Here is a 15,804-nt window from a genome sequence, read left to right on the forward strand (position 1 = left end):
CTTCTGAGTAAATTCAGGCAGAGCCCCTGGACTCAGCAGATGCTAATATCTGGATTCAGGTATCTGGTTTATCGGTGTGTTTCTGTACCTGTCTCATGTTTGTGCCTAGCATGGTGTCCTACAATCCTGTACAGCAAAATTTCTCAAGCATTAAAAATATTTATCATTACCCACTCCCTAAGAGCCTATTTCAGTACATTTTTTTCCTAATTGCACCCCCTCCCCCTGCGAGATTTTAATAACAAATCATGATAATATCCAAGATTTTTTTTTTCACCTCACAAGGAGCAATTTTGCCTTGTTAAGAATGCATGCTGAAGAATAAATTTATAGTAACAGGGAAACAAATAAGAGGCTTCCCCCTCCCCCCGCACTTGCTAGCGAAATGATTATCTCCATTTTTAGCACTTTGAGCAGAAGTTGGGAGTGAGAGAGAGGTCGGGGGTGGGTTTTAGCTGGTTAAGCCTGGTCTCTGGAACTGCCAGGTCCTGTGTTCTGTCTAGGCCACGTTCTTGCTCCTAGATCACCGGTGATGACTTTCTGTATACACAGGCACGTAGACACATAGGAAGTCTGCAGATAAACAGGTTATGACCAGCATTGATAAAAACACCACAGCTCGTCACTTCGAATGAGGATGGTTTCCACAGAACCATACCCCCACCACCACCTCTAGCCCCCCCCACCCCCCCGTTCCCATAAACCGCCGTCCGGAATGCTATAATCACGCTTCTTGAAATAATTGTTTTTGTCTCTTTAAGCAGTCTGCTGGTGTTTGCAAGGCTGAATGAGTGACCAGTGAACAGGGCAGGTTCACCCCTCTATCCCCATCCCCAGGAAGGGTTCCCGGTCAGCCTTGCCTGCGTACTTGTGTTGTTTTACTTCTGCAAAACTCTTCATCGACTGCCTTCTGTGTGTCAGAAACTGTGCTAAGTATACATCCGTAAATACATACTGTGCCCTGTAATAAGAAGAATTGCAGCTTCTAAAAATATTAAGTCCGGGCTACGCAGGAGCTAATGCAATTTTCTCCTCAGTGCATTGAAAAATCTATTAGTTAAGAAGGCAGCTATATTTCAGGAAATTAAACCACTATAACAGTCCAGTTCACAAATCAGAACTCCCGGTGCTTTGAAATGCTTCGTTTCATAACGTGAAGTACCGAGCTCAGGCAATCTGTGAATGCTCCGGTGACGGATCCCCCCAAGCTTCACGGAGCTAAATAGAGAACACCTCTTGCCAGGAGTGAGAGGAAGGGGTTTTGTGGCCACCGAGAGGAGGAGGCAGGTGTTTATAGATCCGCGAGCACGTTCTTCCTGGCTCATTCTACCTTTGTCATCACTACAGAATTAATTATGTTTATGGAAGATGGTTTCTCAGTAGATTTTTGTGAATAACGAGCCTTTCAGTTGGAAGCCAGCTACCTTATTTTAGGCCAGAGTTGCAAGCTCTGAATAATGTTCATTGATGCTTAGTGTCGAACGCTGTCACCTGAAAAGACCAGCCTGGGGGCTCTTAAAATGTTTCCTTCCAAGCTTCCATTGAGGGGAGATGTGAAATATGTAATTCGGCTCTCCTGTTGGTACGGGGTTCCTTAAATTTCAGTTTCGCTGACCTAGCGTGGCTTTTATGGAAATGAGATTTCTAGGTTTAAAAGAGGACAGCCAGAAAACCTTCCTGGCTTCACAGACTAAACTGCCCATGGGGTATAGGGTTATCTAAAGAACTGCCTGATCTTCTGTCGCTCTTTCTCGTATTAATGTTTGAGAAAGGTCTCCTCTCCCTGTACATCCAGCTGCGTTCAAGTTCAGGGGCTTCATTTAAGCTTTGGGCTCTCTTGTGTCTTGTTTCTGCATGGTAGTAAGCTGGTGGGTGACCCAGCATAAATGAGTCAACCAACAAGACCTTGAGAAATACGGTGCTTCCTGGGTGTCCTAACTGAGTGTGTCCTAGGGCGTAGGTAGTCTGGGGACAACTGTTTTAGGACCGCATGGGGATCTGCTGAGTTTTTTTTTAATTTTTAAAATATTTTTATTTAAATCCCAGTTAACATACAGTGTAATATTAGCTTCTGGTGTACACTATAGTGATTCAACACTTTTTTTTTTAAAGATTTTACTTATTTATTTGACAGAAATCACAAGTAGGCAGAGAGGCAGACAGAGAGAGAGGAAGGGAAGCAGGCTCCCCGCTGAGCAGAGAGCCTGATGTGGGGCTCGATCTCAGGACCCTGGGGTCATGACCTGAGTGGAAAGCAGAGGCTTTAACCCACCGAGCCACCCAAACGCCCCGACTCAACGCTTCTGTACAACATCCAGTGCTTATCACAAATGCACTGCTGAATCCCCCATCTCCTGTGCCACCCGTCCAGATGCCCACCTCCCCTCTGGGAACCAGCGGCTTGTTCTCCAGAGTTACGAGTCTGTTTCTTGGATGGCAAACAAACAAACAAACAAAAAAACCAAAAAGAATGAGGATTTCCCAGCCCTAGGCCTGATGAAATCCTCACCTTGGGCATGTGATCCTGGGAATCTGCATATTCTCCCCCTATTTATTTATTTATTTATTTTAGAGAATGCGAGTGGGGTGTGGGACAGAGGGAGAGAGAGAGAATCACAGGCTGAATGGGGAGTCCGACACAGGGCTCGATCTCATGAACCAGAGATCATGACCTGAGCTGAAATCAAGAGTCGAGTGCTTAACCAACGGAGCCCCTCAGGTGCCTGGGAATCTGCATTTTCTCTGAGCATCCTCCAAGGTTCTGATCTTCTGAGCTGTCCTCTGTTAATCTTTTCCCTCCACAGGTTGCTAGAGTTCCTTCCAGGCATGCAATTAATATTATGTCTCTTTGCTAGTGAAATCCTTTTTTGTTTTTTTCTCCGACATTTGACCCTTTCCTGCGTCTCCGGGTCCTTCTCCATCACTTCCAACTGCAGGCTTTTCCTACATGTATCAGACTACTGCAAACACACACAAACAACACACACGATTATTTATATCTCTGTGCCTTCACTAATGATAATCTCTCTCCTATCCTGCTTTTCTCTCAGTGTCTGGAGAAACTCAATTTGCGACTCATTTTTTAAGACCAAATTTAAGGCTCATCTCTTCCACACACCTCTAGGTGGTTGCTCTCCCTCTCCTGACTCACTCCTTTGAATTGCACTACTGCTGCTACACATACACTTGGAATTCATCTTAATCTGTTTTATACCATTCTAGAATTATAGATGTGGTATGCACACCCTTGTCTGGTTCCTCCCGTGCTGCATGCGGCTGACCTGCAGCACCAAGAAGACGTTAGAGAAATGATGCCATGTCATTTCTGAGGCCAAGCCCTAGAAGACACCCTAGTTTCTTGCTTTCTCTTGATCACTCCCTCTGGGAGAAGCCAACTTCCATGTTGTAAAGACATTCAAGCTGCCCTACCAGGTGGTCCGTGCGGCAAGGAGCCAACGTCACGTGCCACATGTGGGTGAGGGGGCCATTTTGGAAGCAGGTCCCAAGCGTCTAGATGTCTGTACCTTCAACTGACAGCTTGACCACAACCTCTTAAGAAATCCTGAGCTAGACCCACCCAGCTTAGGTGTTCCTAAATCCCTGATGCTGAAACTGTGAGGTAACAACTACTACTGTTTCTGGCTGCTGTGTTTCGAGGTAGCTTGTTACGCAGGAATGGATGAGGACTACCCCATAGGCCATAGTCTCCTCAAGAGCCCTAAGTATATTTTATTCATCATGGACTCTGGTCTCTAGCCTCTACTCGGTACCTGGCCCACATTCAGCAATCTACAAATGCTTGTTTAAATGATCCCAATGGAGCTGAAGTGTATTCCACCCCCCCCGGCAACGGTAAATACAAATGCATATGACTCTGTCTTGTAGATTGTGAATCTCATCTTTTCTGTTGCTTTAAAATCTTTGGTACTATTAACAACGAACAACAATAGCCAGTATGTAGCACCAGAATTCTCAAAATCCTATGGAGTATGCACTGTAAGGATGCCCATTTTACAGATGAGAAAAGTGAGGTATGTGGAGGTTTCACGACTTGCCCACAGAGACCCAGCTAGTGAGTGACAGAGCCAGGATCCAAACCCGGGCAGTCAGGCTCCAGAGAGCACACTGTGAATTGGCTTAAAAGATTGCATTTTAAAAATTGAGCCCTTACCATGAGGCAGGCACTGTGTCGGGCCCCATAGTTCTCCTGCCTCATTGGATACGTTCCCAGACCTTGAGTGACATGTGTCATTTTCTCTATTTTATGAGTGACGAGGTGGAGGCTTTGAGCAATGAGTTTGCCGGTCTGGTGGGGGGGTTGGATTTGGAATCTGGCCAGTCAGACGCCCGAATCCAAGCCTGTTCATGGTCCTCCTCCCTGGCGTCTCCTCGAGTCCCCGGCTCACCCGAGCTCCTCACCCTCCTTTCTCAACAATTATGTTCTGAACATACAGGTTGGTTGCCAAGACGACCACTCAGAAACAACATGAAGGGCAAATGACTTTTCGAACATTTTGCAGCGAGGATGACTTCTTTTTTAATTTTTAAAGACGTGTCAAGGTGATTTGTAATCCATGGGAAAATGTTGATATGGGTGAGAAATCTATTTTGAGCAATAAATATTTCCAGGATGATAGAGGCAAGCTTACAGACTATAAATAAAATAACTCCCTAGGAAGAGAGCAGGATATGCTACTAATATTCCTATTATACAGATGAGAAAATTTAGGTCCGCAGAGCCGTGGAAGGCAGGAATACCCAACTGCAAGGCCTTTGTACCTAATTGCCATGAAAAGCTGCTCCCTGGTGAGTTAAGGTTTGGATGGAGATAGGCTCAGTTATGGTGATGCAGGAACCCAGAGGGGTGGGAGCAACGCCGAGGACCTGGGACAGTGGGAAGGGAGGAGAGAGAGACACTGTCATCATTTCACAGAGGAGAGGCTCAGGCTGGGGATTGGAAGATGGGATAAGGAAAGACTTGGGTCCCCATTCCCCAAACTTCGTGCACCGGGATGGTAATACCTGACCTGTTGACTCGGGGCTGGGAGGGTACGGGGGAGGTCGCTAAAGTAGTCTGCAGAAGGCTCTTAATGCAATGCCTGGCACTCAGGGAATGCTAGGTGATATTTTCTGTTGTCCTCATGCCTGGGGCATCCCGGTGCCTCCTGAAGGTCAACATCTCCAAGAAGAAACATGCACCATTCCTTGATAAAACCAGCCCCTCTTCCTGTCTTTGCCTTGTCTATCAAAGGTCGGAAACCTGGCATCCCACTGAGACATTGCTTTCCTTCACACCCTTCCATGCTCACGTTTCTACCCTGAACAGGCTTCTTGAGTAACTTCTCTGTGGACCACCCAGCATTAGATGAACCTTGAAATCATTTGCGGCACTTAACAGAAATTCCCCTTGGGTCTCTCCACCAAGGAACTGGCAGTTTGGAGAAGGTGCCCTTTCCCTTGAGAGCATCCCCTGCCCCCAACTCTGCAAAGAAACCCTTAAAACCTGGCATTGCTTACGCTCCCTTGTGTAAGCGCGTTAGGTAGTATTCCTGGGCACGATTGCATATTTGCTAATTAAATCTTAGAACATGCCGCTTAGAATGATTAACAGCCATTGCAAAGATAATTGTCCATTAAAAGAAACCTAACTTTCATTTTTGTTACTGTTTTAATTACATAAACCCTTTGGTGTGTTTCTAGTGATGAAGAACGCGCCGGGTTCCTGCTCCAGCGGTCTTGTCATCTTCCAGGCTGCCCGGGGGGCTGGGGGCAGGGTCAGACCCACCTGGTGTCTTGTCTCTGTTGACCACATCACTTAATGTCCTTGATTGGACCGAAGTTTAGTGCAGGGTGGAAATGAGACTCAATACCAGTAAGGGTTGCCCCAAGAGACTGTCCCAAAGGTTGCATGGGTGAACATTCCCACCCACTTTGGTGGAAGGTTTTTGTTGGTTTGTTTGTGTATTTTATGTAGGTAGGTTTTTCTTCCTAAAACCAAAGGGATACAGTGCAACTTGGAGGTCTACGAGGGGAAGCTTTGAGTTTCCGAGCTCTCACTTGGTGGTTTTGTTAATAATCTATGTAGGAGGGACACCTGGGTGGTGCAGTTGGTTTAGTGACCGACTCCTGGTTTCGACTCACGTTGTGACCTCAGAGCCCTGAGATGGAGCCCCACGTCCCATCATCACCTGGAGCTTTGCGTTCAGCAGGGAGTCTGCTTAAGACTCTCTCTCTCTCTCCCTCTCCTGCTTGTGCTTTTTCTCTCTCCCTCCCTCTCTCTCTCTAAAATAAGTAAACAAATTTTTTTAAAAATCTAGGATATCTGGGTAACTCAGTCACTTGAGCATCCAACCCTTGATTTCAGCTCAGGTCACAATGTCGGGGTCATGGGATCGAGTTTACACTCCGTGCCGAGTCTGCTTCTCCTTCTCCATCTGCCCTTCCTGTATCCCTGTCTCTCTCTCTCTCTCTCTCTGTCTCTCAAATAAATAAATAAAAATCCTTTCAAAAAAATGATCTAGGAATATAGGGAAAGGTGATGAGTGACTTATTTTCCTCTGACAAAACCGTCCCCATTCCTGACTTCCCCTTTGCTGTCAAAGGCAGCATCAGGTCCTGTTTTTGTCCCGCTCGACATCCTGAATCGTCTGAGCCTCTACAGTGTGGACAGACCTCCACTGGGAGAGGCCGATTGGCCTTTGCTGCGGCCGACTGGGCATCCAGCACCAGGCCAGACGCTTTGCCATTCTCCGGGCCATATTGCAAAGCGAGTGTTCTAACCCCTATTTTGCAGATGAGACAACCAAGCCTCCCAAAGGTAAAATGATGGAACTGGGGCTAACGGCCGGACGTTGGGGGCTCAGCAAGCCCCGCGTCTTCCGTCGCCCTGGACCGACTGACCCTGGGCTGCAGCGGTTACAGGTGTTTCTGCTGCTGCTTGCGTTCAACGTCAGAGGCAGGATTTAAACCCAGGCCCGGCCAGCTCTGCAGTCATGCACATTCCCCATTTTTTAAAGTAATGACTGTGTTGTTACCACAGCAGAAATGACATCGTCCCTGCTTCGGGGAGTTCCAGCCCAGAGCAGGCGGGAGATGTGGACCATGAGACCCAGCGTGAGGGCGCGCGGTGCTGGAGGAGGGGAGGCAGCTCGCTCGCGGAGCCCTGGCCCAGCCTGGCGCCCTGGGGAGGCGGCGACCCGTGGTGGGGGCCGTGGAGGGGCGGGGGTGCCTTCTAAGCTGAGACTTGAAAGGGGAGCAGGATTAGACCACAAGACGCAGGTGGGGGACACACTACACTTACTTCGAAGAGAGAGGAACGTTTGTAATAAACGTATCTGCTTCTTACCACACGTTCTATCCCCCCAAAGATTCCTCGGTGTTCTTTCTGGGGTTTTCTCTCTGAATACAAACTCCTCCGAATGCTTCCTTTACCTCTCATTGAACGCTCTGCCTTAATTGATTATGTATCAGTTGGGGACTTGGGGCGACATTCCGGCCCGGACTCATGTTGAGATTAATTTATTCCTGTCGTCCTACTGTTCGGTGATGCATCCGAGGGCCTCACATGTGTGTTAAAAATAAAGCCGAGAGTCAGGGCGATCTAATTAGATGGCTCAGCCCAGCGCTCTGGTGTTCAGTCCTCACCCAGCTCTCCTGCTTTGATGGTAACCAAAATAGATGAATAAGTTAATCAAAGGTCTGATTAAATAGCACCGCACTGCCGCGTGGACCCGTGATTGCCAAGCTTCGGTTCGGGCCCATCCTCAGGGGAGAGAGAAGCTGCTGAGCTGAGTTCCAAAGGCTGGAGCTTTCAGGAGGAGGCGTTTTTTAAAGCCCACTGGAGGCCCTTCCTGGAGGAGCCCGCGGCCCTGACATCTAAGCCGCCGGCGCGTCAGGATGCCAGCTCCCGAGGAAGGATAACGCGGCTGGGGGAGGGAAGGCAAGCCTTCCCTTGGCAGATTCTATGACTCTGCGTCTTAAGTCACTCACCTTCCTGTGCCTACTTTGCCCACCTCCCCACCTGTCCATCTGTCCATTTGCCCACCCACTCAGCCGGTCCGTCTGTCCTTCTCTGTGTCCATCCTTCCGTGCCCGCCCGCCCGCCCGCCTCACAGACAGCGTGCCGGATCGAGTCAGCAGAAGGCCTCCAGCTGTGGTCTTGGTGCCATTCACTCGGTGCGGTGACAGGTCTGCCCCTCCGGGTGCTGCTCTCGGGCCCGTGCTGCATCGGGCCATGGCTCTGTGTCCGTTCGGGTTTGTACAGGGGGTGCCCTGGCAGGAGAGGGGCGGGCAGGAGGGGAGAGGGGCTGAGTGAGAGGCCTCTCCCTGTCCCGCCGCATGAGATTCCCAACTGTGGCCGTGGCCTTCTACCGAAGTTCACGGCTCCTGCCTCGTGGCTTATTCGGGTGGCCACCCTCTCCACATTCCGGCGGCGGCAGCCGGCACCAGCCATCTGGGCCTTGGAGGGTAACGGCCCCCCACTCTTGGTCTTCCCAGGGGCTGCACGGTTCCTTGCTGCTGGCTCTAAATTACACATCTGCTTCAGTAGTTCTTTTATTAACCCCTTTTCCTCAGACCACCCAGTTGGAGTGTGCTGTCTCCTCCCACACCCTGACTGACCCAGGGCGGCACACGGTACAAGTAACTCCTTTTATAGACGACAGAAACTAAGGCCGGACGAACTTGTCCAACGTGAGGTGGCCGTTAAGTGACACCGGAATCAGGATCCACCTGTTCCTGGCTGCAGAACCAGGTTTAACACTGTGCCGTGCCCCGGAGCCCCGCGCCCCCTTCAGTAGGAAGCAAACACTTGACATGCTGGGGAGGTGGGGGGAGAGGGGAACCAGGAGAAAGGTGGGAGCTTCTGTGTTCTGCAGGGCTTTTGTGTAAAACCCTAGAATCCTTCCGTCTCCTTTGATTCTTGCACGAACCACATAATATACGTGTCATCTTCTTTTTACAGGGAAAGAAACTGAGGCTTAGGGAGACCAACACCATGTATGGGGCTGGGATTCAGATTTTGACTTTTGTCTCTGCTTCCCCTCCTTCATGCTGCCCGGGAACATGGTGAGGGGACGACAGACAGAGTTCAAATTTCTTTTCCCGAGACTGATGCGTGGTGAATGGTTTTGTCCATCAGTTCATATTTTTCCTTTTTTTCCCCTGGTCAAAATTGCACGTGTATTGAGAGGATAAGGAGTAGCTGACATGGTATTTTCTTTTTTTTTATTTTTTTTAAATTTTATTTGATAGACAGAGATCACAAGTAGGCAGAGAGGCAGGTAGAGAGAGAGGGAAGCTGGCTCCCTGCAGAGCAGAGAGCCGGATGTGGGGCTCGATCCCAGGACCCTGGGATCATGACCTGAGCCGAAGGCAGAGGCTTTAACCCACTGAGCTACCCAGGTGCCCGGACATGGTATTTTCAAGTAAACTAAAGAGGAATGCAGAACCCGGAGTGGGTGTGAGGCGCGTCCTGGATTATGTGAATTACCACGGGGTCCTTTGTCCTGGCTTTCCCAAGACAGTGTCTGCGTTCCTGTTTTCCCCCCATCACCGATGATGGTATGTTTAAAAAGAACGCAATGCTTAGTTTTTCTTTACCATGATAGTAGCTGCTTGTTTTACAAAGTTGAAAAGTGTGGTAAAATACATACCTATTTATCTAGAGGAGGGGCCCATCATTCCCAAATGACCACTGTTAGTAATTTGATTCCTTGCTTCTGTTTCTTCTTTCTCTGCGTGAGTTTGGGTGGATATGTTTTCATGTTGTTTGATTATACATAGCGGTTATTAAGCAAAATAAATCTTTAAAAACTTGCCTTTTTTTCTTTTAACATCACATGCAAGTTTCTTTTTTGTTTTTTGGGTTTTTTTTTTTTTAGTACATCTTAATCTACATTGCTCATAGTCATTAAATAATATGTTATCAGATTTTTAAAAAGCATGTTTTAATTAACTGTCCAGTTTTGGGACATTTGGATTGTTTCTATTTTATAACATGGTGATGAACATTTTTGGGAATAAAACTGGTTTCTCATTTTTAAATGTGCCTTTTTTTTTAGAACGGTGTCCTCAGAATGGAATTATAGGGACAAAAGGGGTAAATGTTTTTTGGAATCTCAGTAAGGGGGCCACATTTTCCACAGAGGAGTTCCATGATCAGTGTTAATTTCTGGAAGAATTTAAGTGTGTTTCGGCTTGCATCGAGGCCCCCCCAGGGCAGCTAGGATAGAGCCTGTAGAGTCGTATGACCTGTTCCTTTGAGAGCTCTCAGCACACTGGTATTATTTTCAGCCTTGTTTTTGGGTACCAGGTGGTACCGAGCTGTGTGACTTGCTGACAGATGTACCCACCTGTGGGACCTTGATTGTCCTGTTGCATCAGGGGAGGATTTCAGTGGTGGCTCTCCGTGGGCTGTTCATTACTGTCTGTGGGTGTGCCTTCTCCCGCTCCCCAGTGTTGCGTAGCTTATGATCAAGTGTTTCTTGTATGTGTGAGAACCAGAAGACAGAGCCACACTAATTGGTCCAATTAAAACTCGAAAAAATTCATAAGCATAAACTTGAACGATGCCGCTAAAGTAGCAGTCTTTAATGACAACATATGATTGAAAGAAATAGATCTACCTTGGAACCATTAGGCACTATTTGCAAAACAAAAATAGAGTATGATCCCATTTTTATACTTTCATTCTTTTGTCACATAGTCTTCTTTTCTCCAGTGACCCTATATAATTTTTTTCTTTTATTATGTAAAGGTAGTCACCATACAGTACAGCATTAGTTTTTGATGTAGTGTTCCATGATTCATTGTCTGCGCTAAACACCCAGTGCTCCGTGTAACCGGTGCCCTCCTTAATACCTACCACCAGGCTTGTCCATCCCCCGACCCGCTTCCTTCTAAAGTCCACGGAGTCCGTAGTCTCTCGTGGTTCATCTCCCCCTCTGATTTCCCCCTTTCATTTTTTCCCTTTCTTCTCCGAATGTCCTCCATGCTATTCCTTATGTTCTACTTGTAAGTGAAATCATATGATAAGTGCTTTCCTCTGCTTAAGTGAAATAAGTCAAGCAGAGCGTATATAATTTCTATAATAAAACTTTTATTTAAAAAATCTGAGCATAGCATCTGCAAATAATAGTTATATCATAAATATTGCTTTTCCTCTCCCTTGATTCAGATGCATTTTCTTCCAATAAACTTCACATGCCAAACCATAAATTATATAAACAAATCTTTAAGGAAATATTCATTTATTCAGCAAATTTTTATTGAATACGTCTTATGTACCAGGCACTATTTATAATATTTATGCAAAAAAAATGAATGTAATGATTTTTTTTTCTATTTTTTCCTCTTCCCTGCCTGATGTAGTCTGAAGTCTCCTGGATCCCCAACAAACACTACTCAGGCATTTATGGTCTGATGAAGCTCGTCCTGACCAAGACTCTTCCTGCCAACCTGGAGAGGGTCATTGTCCTTGACACGGATATCACCTTTGCCACTGACATCGCAGAGCTGTGGGCTGTGTTCCACAAGTTCAAAGGTAATTGTAGCCCATATTTTCCTGGTATCTTTGAAGGTGTCGTCATGCCAAGTACAGTGATTTTATTTTATTTTTTTTTATGTGAAGCCCACATTTAATGAGGTCATGCTAATGACATGGACAAGGAGTTAGAAATCTAGTTAGGTGTCAACTCTGCTGGCTTTTGAAGCATTTTCGAATCAAACTGGAATTTGTTTGCATTTTTTTAGTAAATGAAGAGGTCAGGTCAGTGCTCATAGGAAGAACCCAGTTTAGGTCGCTGGGTAAGAGATAAAGGTCAAATGTGTATATTTTGTATACAGATAATTAAGTGTTGACTTACCTGCATTTATCAGTTCTGGGTTGTGGTTTTTTTAATCAAATGATGCTTTGATTGCTGAGAAAGACCTTTGAGTTGGTAGAGATGAGTATTGATTATAGCGTTGGAAAATATTCTAACAGCTTTTGCTTTCATTAATGTTGCGGTTTATCACTTTAAGGAGGTATATACGTTTGGCTTTATAAGACGTTCCTCCTTGTCTGGTTAGTTTTTTCTTAGCCATTACTGTAGCTTTTGTCACTGCCTCAAGGTGTATGAGATTATGTGGTGGGGAACTGGGAGCCCAGTAGGAGTACTTGACTCTGGCTTGAATGCGTGGGAAAAGTGCCAAGTTAGCACAAATTTTGGGCTTTTATTTTAATCCCTCCTCCAGATGTCTTCCTTAAAATTACATTCTTACACATTCTTCTCTATATTAGACAAATGCAATGAGAAAGAAATTTGGGAGTGAGTTTTTTTTTTTTCTTTATTTCTTAGTTTTCTTTTTAAAATTGCATTCTGGCTACATGTTTAAAACCTCTCCTCCAGCTTCTCTGTAGCTCCTTACCCTGTGAAGGTGGACTACTACTCAGTGATTTAAAATCACAGCATTTTCATAAATCACAAGATGTTCCAGTTGGTTTCTGTTTCCATTCATGGACAGAAGCGTAAACTCCTCACTTACTCCCATCTTTGCCTGCTTCTTTGGGGCAGTGGGGGGTGGATGGGGGCGGGGACTCTTAGCTCTAGGCTAATTGGAAAAAGCCTTCAGCACATCATGGGGGAGACACTCTGACCCTCAGACTCTTCCCCTTGTCAGGATCAACACTTACTTTCCTTCCTTCTTCATGTCAGTGATGACACTAAGAAAGACGTCGTTTGGCAAAACTGTTGAAGCTGAATGTGTCTCAGCTCAGGTCTCTTCTTAGAATGTTAGGATCTGTCTTTTCAAGTCAGGAAGACATTGAAGCTTGAAGGCTTGCAGGGTTGAAGCCAGAGCTGAGACCGGAATGCACATCATGTGCTTCTGTGTGCATCTCTTATCAAGTTCCCCCGTCATTTCTGTTTGTTTTTCTGACTACATTGAACTCCTCGGGTACAGGTTTTTTGTTTTTTCTTTTTTTAATTGGGGGGTGGGGGCAGAGGGAGAGAGAGGATCCCAGGCAGTCTCCGTGCCCAGCACAGAGCCCGATGTGAGGCTCGATCCCATGACCCTGAGATCATGACCTGAGCTGAAGTCAAGAATCAAACGCTCAACTGACGGAACCACCCAAGTGACCCCCGGGTGACAGTTTTTTAAAAGTGATTCTGTGATATTCCCGTTTTCACGCTCATGTCCAGTACGCAGTGTTGTGTTCATTCAGCAGACCTTTATTGCCTCTTCACTGGGTGTCGCTTGTATGCTGGGCTCTGGAAATAAAGAGATGAACACGAATGAGAGTTACCACCTCTCCTGGGGGGATTGGAGAAGGCAGCTGGGAGGGCATCACAGAGGAGGTGGTCACCGCGCTCTGACTTGCTGGAGAGGCGAAGCAGTTGTGTGTGGTTGGTGCCCACATTCCCCTTCTGGAGTGAAGGACTTTGACTCCAGCTGCTGGGGGTTCGCCCGCAGATGGCCCTCTGCTGTCAGCCCCTTGGGACAGGGCCACAGGTGAAGAGGCAGGTGCCTCTGGCCACGCCCCCCCTTCCTGAGGGATGTGGAATCTTGCAGGGCCAGCTGTGAGAAGCCAGTCACAGCTGGATTTCTCCCTCTGCCCAGTCCTCTTCCCTCCCTTTTCCAGATGCCTTTCCCAAGACCACTCCCTAAATTAACCTCTCGCATGCTGGCTTCCATATCAGAGCCCGTTTCCCCAGAACGGAGACCTGCGGGATGCATTTAAAGCTACAAATCCCCCTTGGAGAAGTGTGACCCAGCTAACCCCCGGAACAGGTGGTTACTCATCGTAGCGTTGTAGCTGGGAAATCCCATTTATTCTGTCCCAGCAAGGACCTGCCATCATGCTGGTGGCGTTCTGAAGCCAGTACCAGGAATAGTCTAATCATGGTGGTAAAGCCCCAATATCTGTGGAAGGGGGGGGGTGGCTCCCAGGGTGCTTGCTGGCCCAAGGCTTGGGGTCCTGGGGCAGAGCAGAGTACATGGGCCAAGGTCAGGACTGGGATGGAGGCACATGAATGCAAGGAACTGAGTTAATGTCCTGCATTTTATTTGTTCATTCGTTCTTATATTGGTTTGTTTCTAGCACTCGTTAGGCCCCTGCTGGGCAGAAGAATATATTAGATGTGGCTGTTATCCAAAACTGTCGAGAACACAGCACCTGCCTTCAAGGAGCTCACAAACAAGGCAGGCTGCCGTATGTTTTTATCTTATCACCAGCAAAGGAGTATAAAAACATCTGAGGTTTTCCCATGCCCACTCTGACTCTCCCGGGAAAAATACGGTGGTGAAAGGAAAATAAGGAGGCTCTGCTCTTCTCCATATGGCACACTTTTGGGAAGGGTTGGTTTTGGGGGGGAGGGGTTGTTGTTGTTGTTTTGTAACTATTTTGTTCTAAACTGGAATAATTAGGAGCCAGGTCATGGAACAGGAAGAAAGCCCCTGAGCACCAGACCCATGAGTTTAGAAAGCTCTGATCCAAGACGGAGAGTTTCCTTTCTCATAAAGGCAATTACAGTTGACATCCTTCAGCATAAACAGTGTGAGTGACCCTGATGCAGTTAGGCCTTGTTCGTTTTTCTCTGTTTAACAGCAGCTCGTTATCTGGGGCTCTTGTGTTCAGATCCCATATGAGAGTCCCCTCATCTAAATCCAGTACCTGGAGACTCTAGTAAGAAGCCTTTCAGCAAGGGCTTCAACCCGCCGTCCACCTCTGCCATGAGTAGCATTGTGTGCGCGTGGGGGGGGGTGTCCACGTGCCCCCTGAGCCTTGACTTCACCTCCATGGCGGGTGCCTCCCTCCCCAGGTCAGACGCCTGCACCCTTACTTACCCCCAGCTGCAGCCGCCGAAGGAGTTTCAGGGCCGCTGATTCTCAGCTAAAAGGACTGCATGAGCCACGGATGGCCAGAGGAGCCACCCGCTCTGCCACGGAACTGAACAATCTGGCGGCCAGATTGTTGCCTGAATGTTGGGAATGTTGCAAGAATAAGAGACACCCGGCCCCTACCCTGGCAAGTGTCTAGTTGAGTGGGGAGAAGCCTGACAATAAACAAGTAAAGCAAACTCTGTATTCGATGGTGATCCGTGCTTGGTCTGGAGGAAATTGGTGAGAGCCGATGAGGAATGTGTGTCCAGGTGCACACACATTGTTTTACTCTTCAAATACTAAATGGTAATGGAATTAAATGGTGGTGATGGAAAGTCTTAGAAAAGGTGACATTCGGGGTGCCTGGGTGGCTCAGGGGGTTGGGTCCGACCCCTGATTTCAGCTCAGGTCATGAGAAGGAGCCCTGCGTCACACTCTACGCTCAGCGCGGAGTCCACGTAAGATTCTCTCCCTCTCCCTCTGCCCTTCACCCCATTCACACTTGCACACACTTTCTCTCTCTGCCTCTGTCTCTCTGAAAGAAAAGGGTGATCTGTTTATGCTGAAGGATGTCAACAGCAGAAAGCTGAAGTTGAGAGAACGGGCACACCAGCGTGCCTGGAGGAAAGTGGAACGGTGTCCTAGGCTTAAGGAACCGCAAATGTGAAGTTTTGGGAACCTCGTTTGAGCAGTAGGTTGGGGAGAGCCCGGGATGGGCGGGGGCTGATGGGTCAGATCAGGGAGGCCTCCTTGGTCAGACGGAGGGAGGATTGTGCCTCTCCCTTCAGTGTGAAGGGAAAGCCATTGTGCACTTCTGAGCAGGAGTGATGGGGCCTGTTTGATGTTTTTAACGGGTCATCCTGGCTGCCCATCTGAGCCGAAGAGGAAGCGAGGAGACTACTTCCGAGATGGGGCAGCCACCGGACCCGGGTGCGGGAGCAA

The 15,804-nt window shown here is 47.6% G+C and overlaps 1 protein-coding gene across 2 annotated transcripts in view; it reads left to right on the top strand.

The window, feature by feature from the left end:
* LARGE1 (LARGE xylosyl- and glucuronyltransferase 1) overlaps positions 1 to 15,804 on the top strand; it is a 533,441-nt gene that overhangs the window by 294,279 nt on the left and 223,358 nt on the right. For both annotated transcript variants that reach the window (XM_044228337.1, XM_044228338.1), the window contains one exon: positions 11,371 to 11,542. In XM_044228337.1, the coding sequence (XP_044084272.1) occupies positions 11,371 to 11,542 (172 nt within the window). The remainder of the gene's footprint in view (positions 1 to 11,370; positions 11,543 to 15,804) is intronic.

Source organism: Neovison vison, chromosome 12, assembly GCF_020171115.1.
Source record: "Neovison vison isolate M4711 chromosome 12, ASM_NN_V1, whole genome shotgun sequence".
NCBI classification, from domain to species: domain Eukaryota; kingdom Metazoa; phylum Chordata; class Mammalia; order Carnivora; family Mustelidae; genus Neogale; species Neogale vison.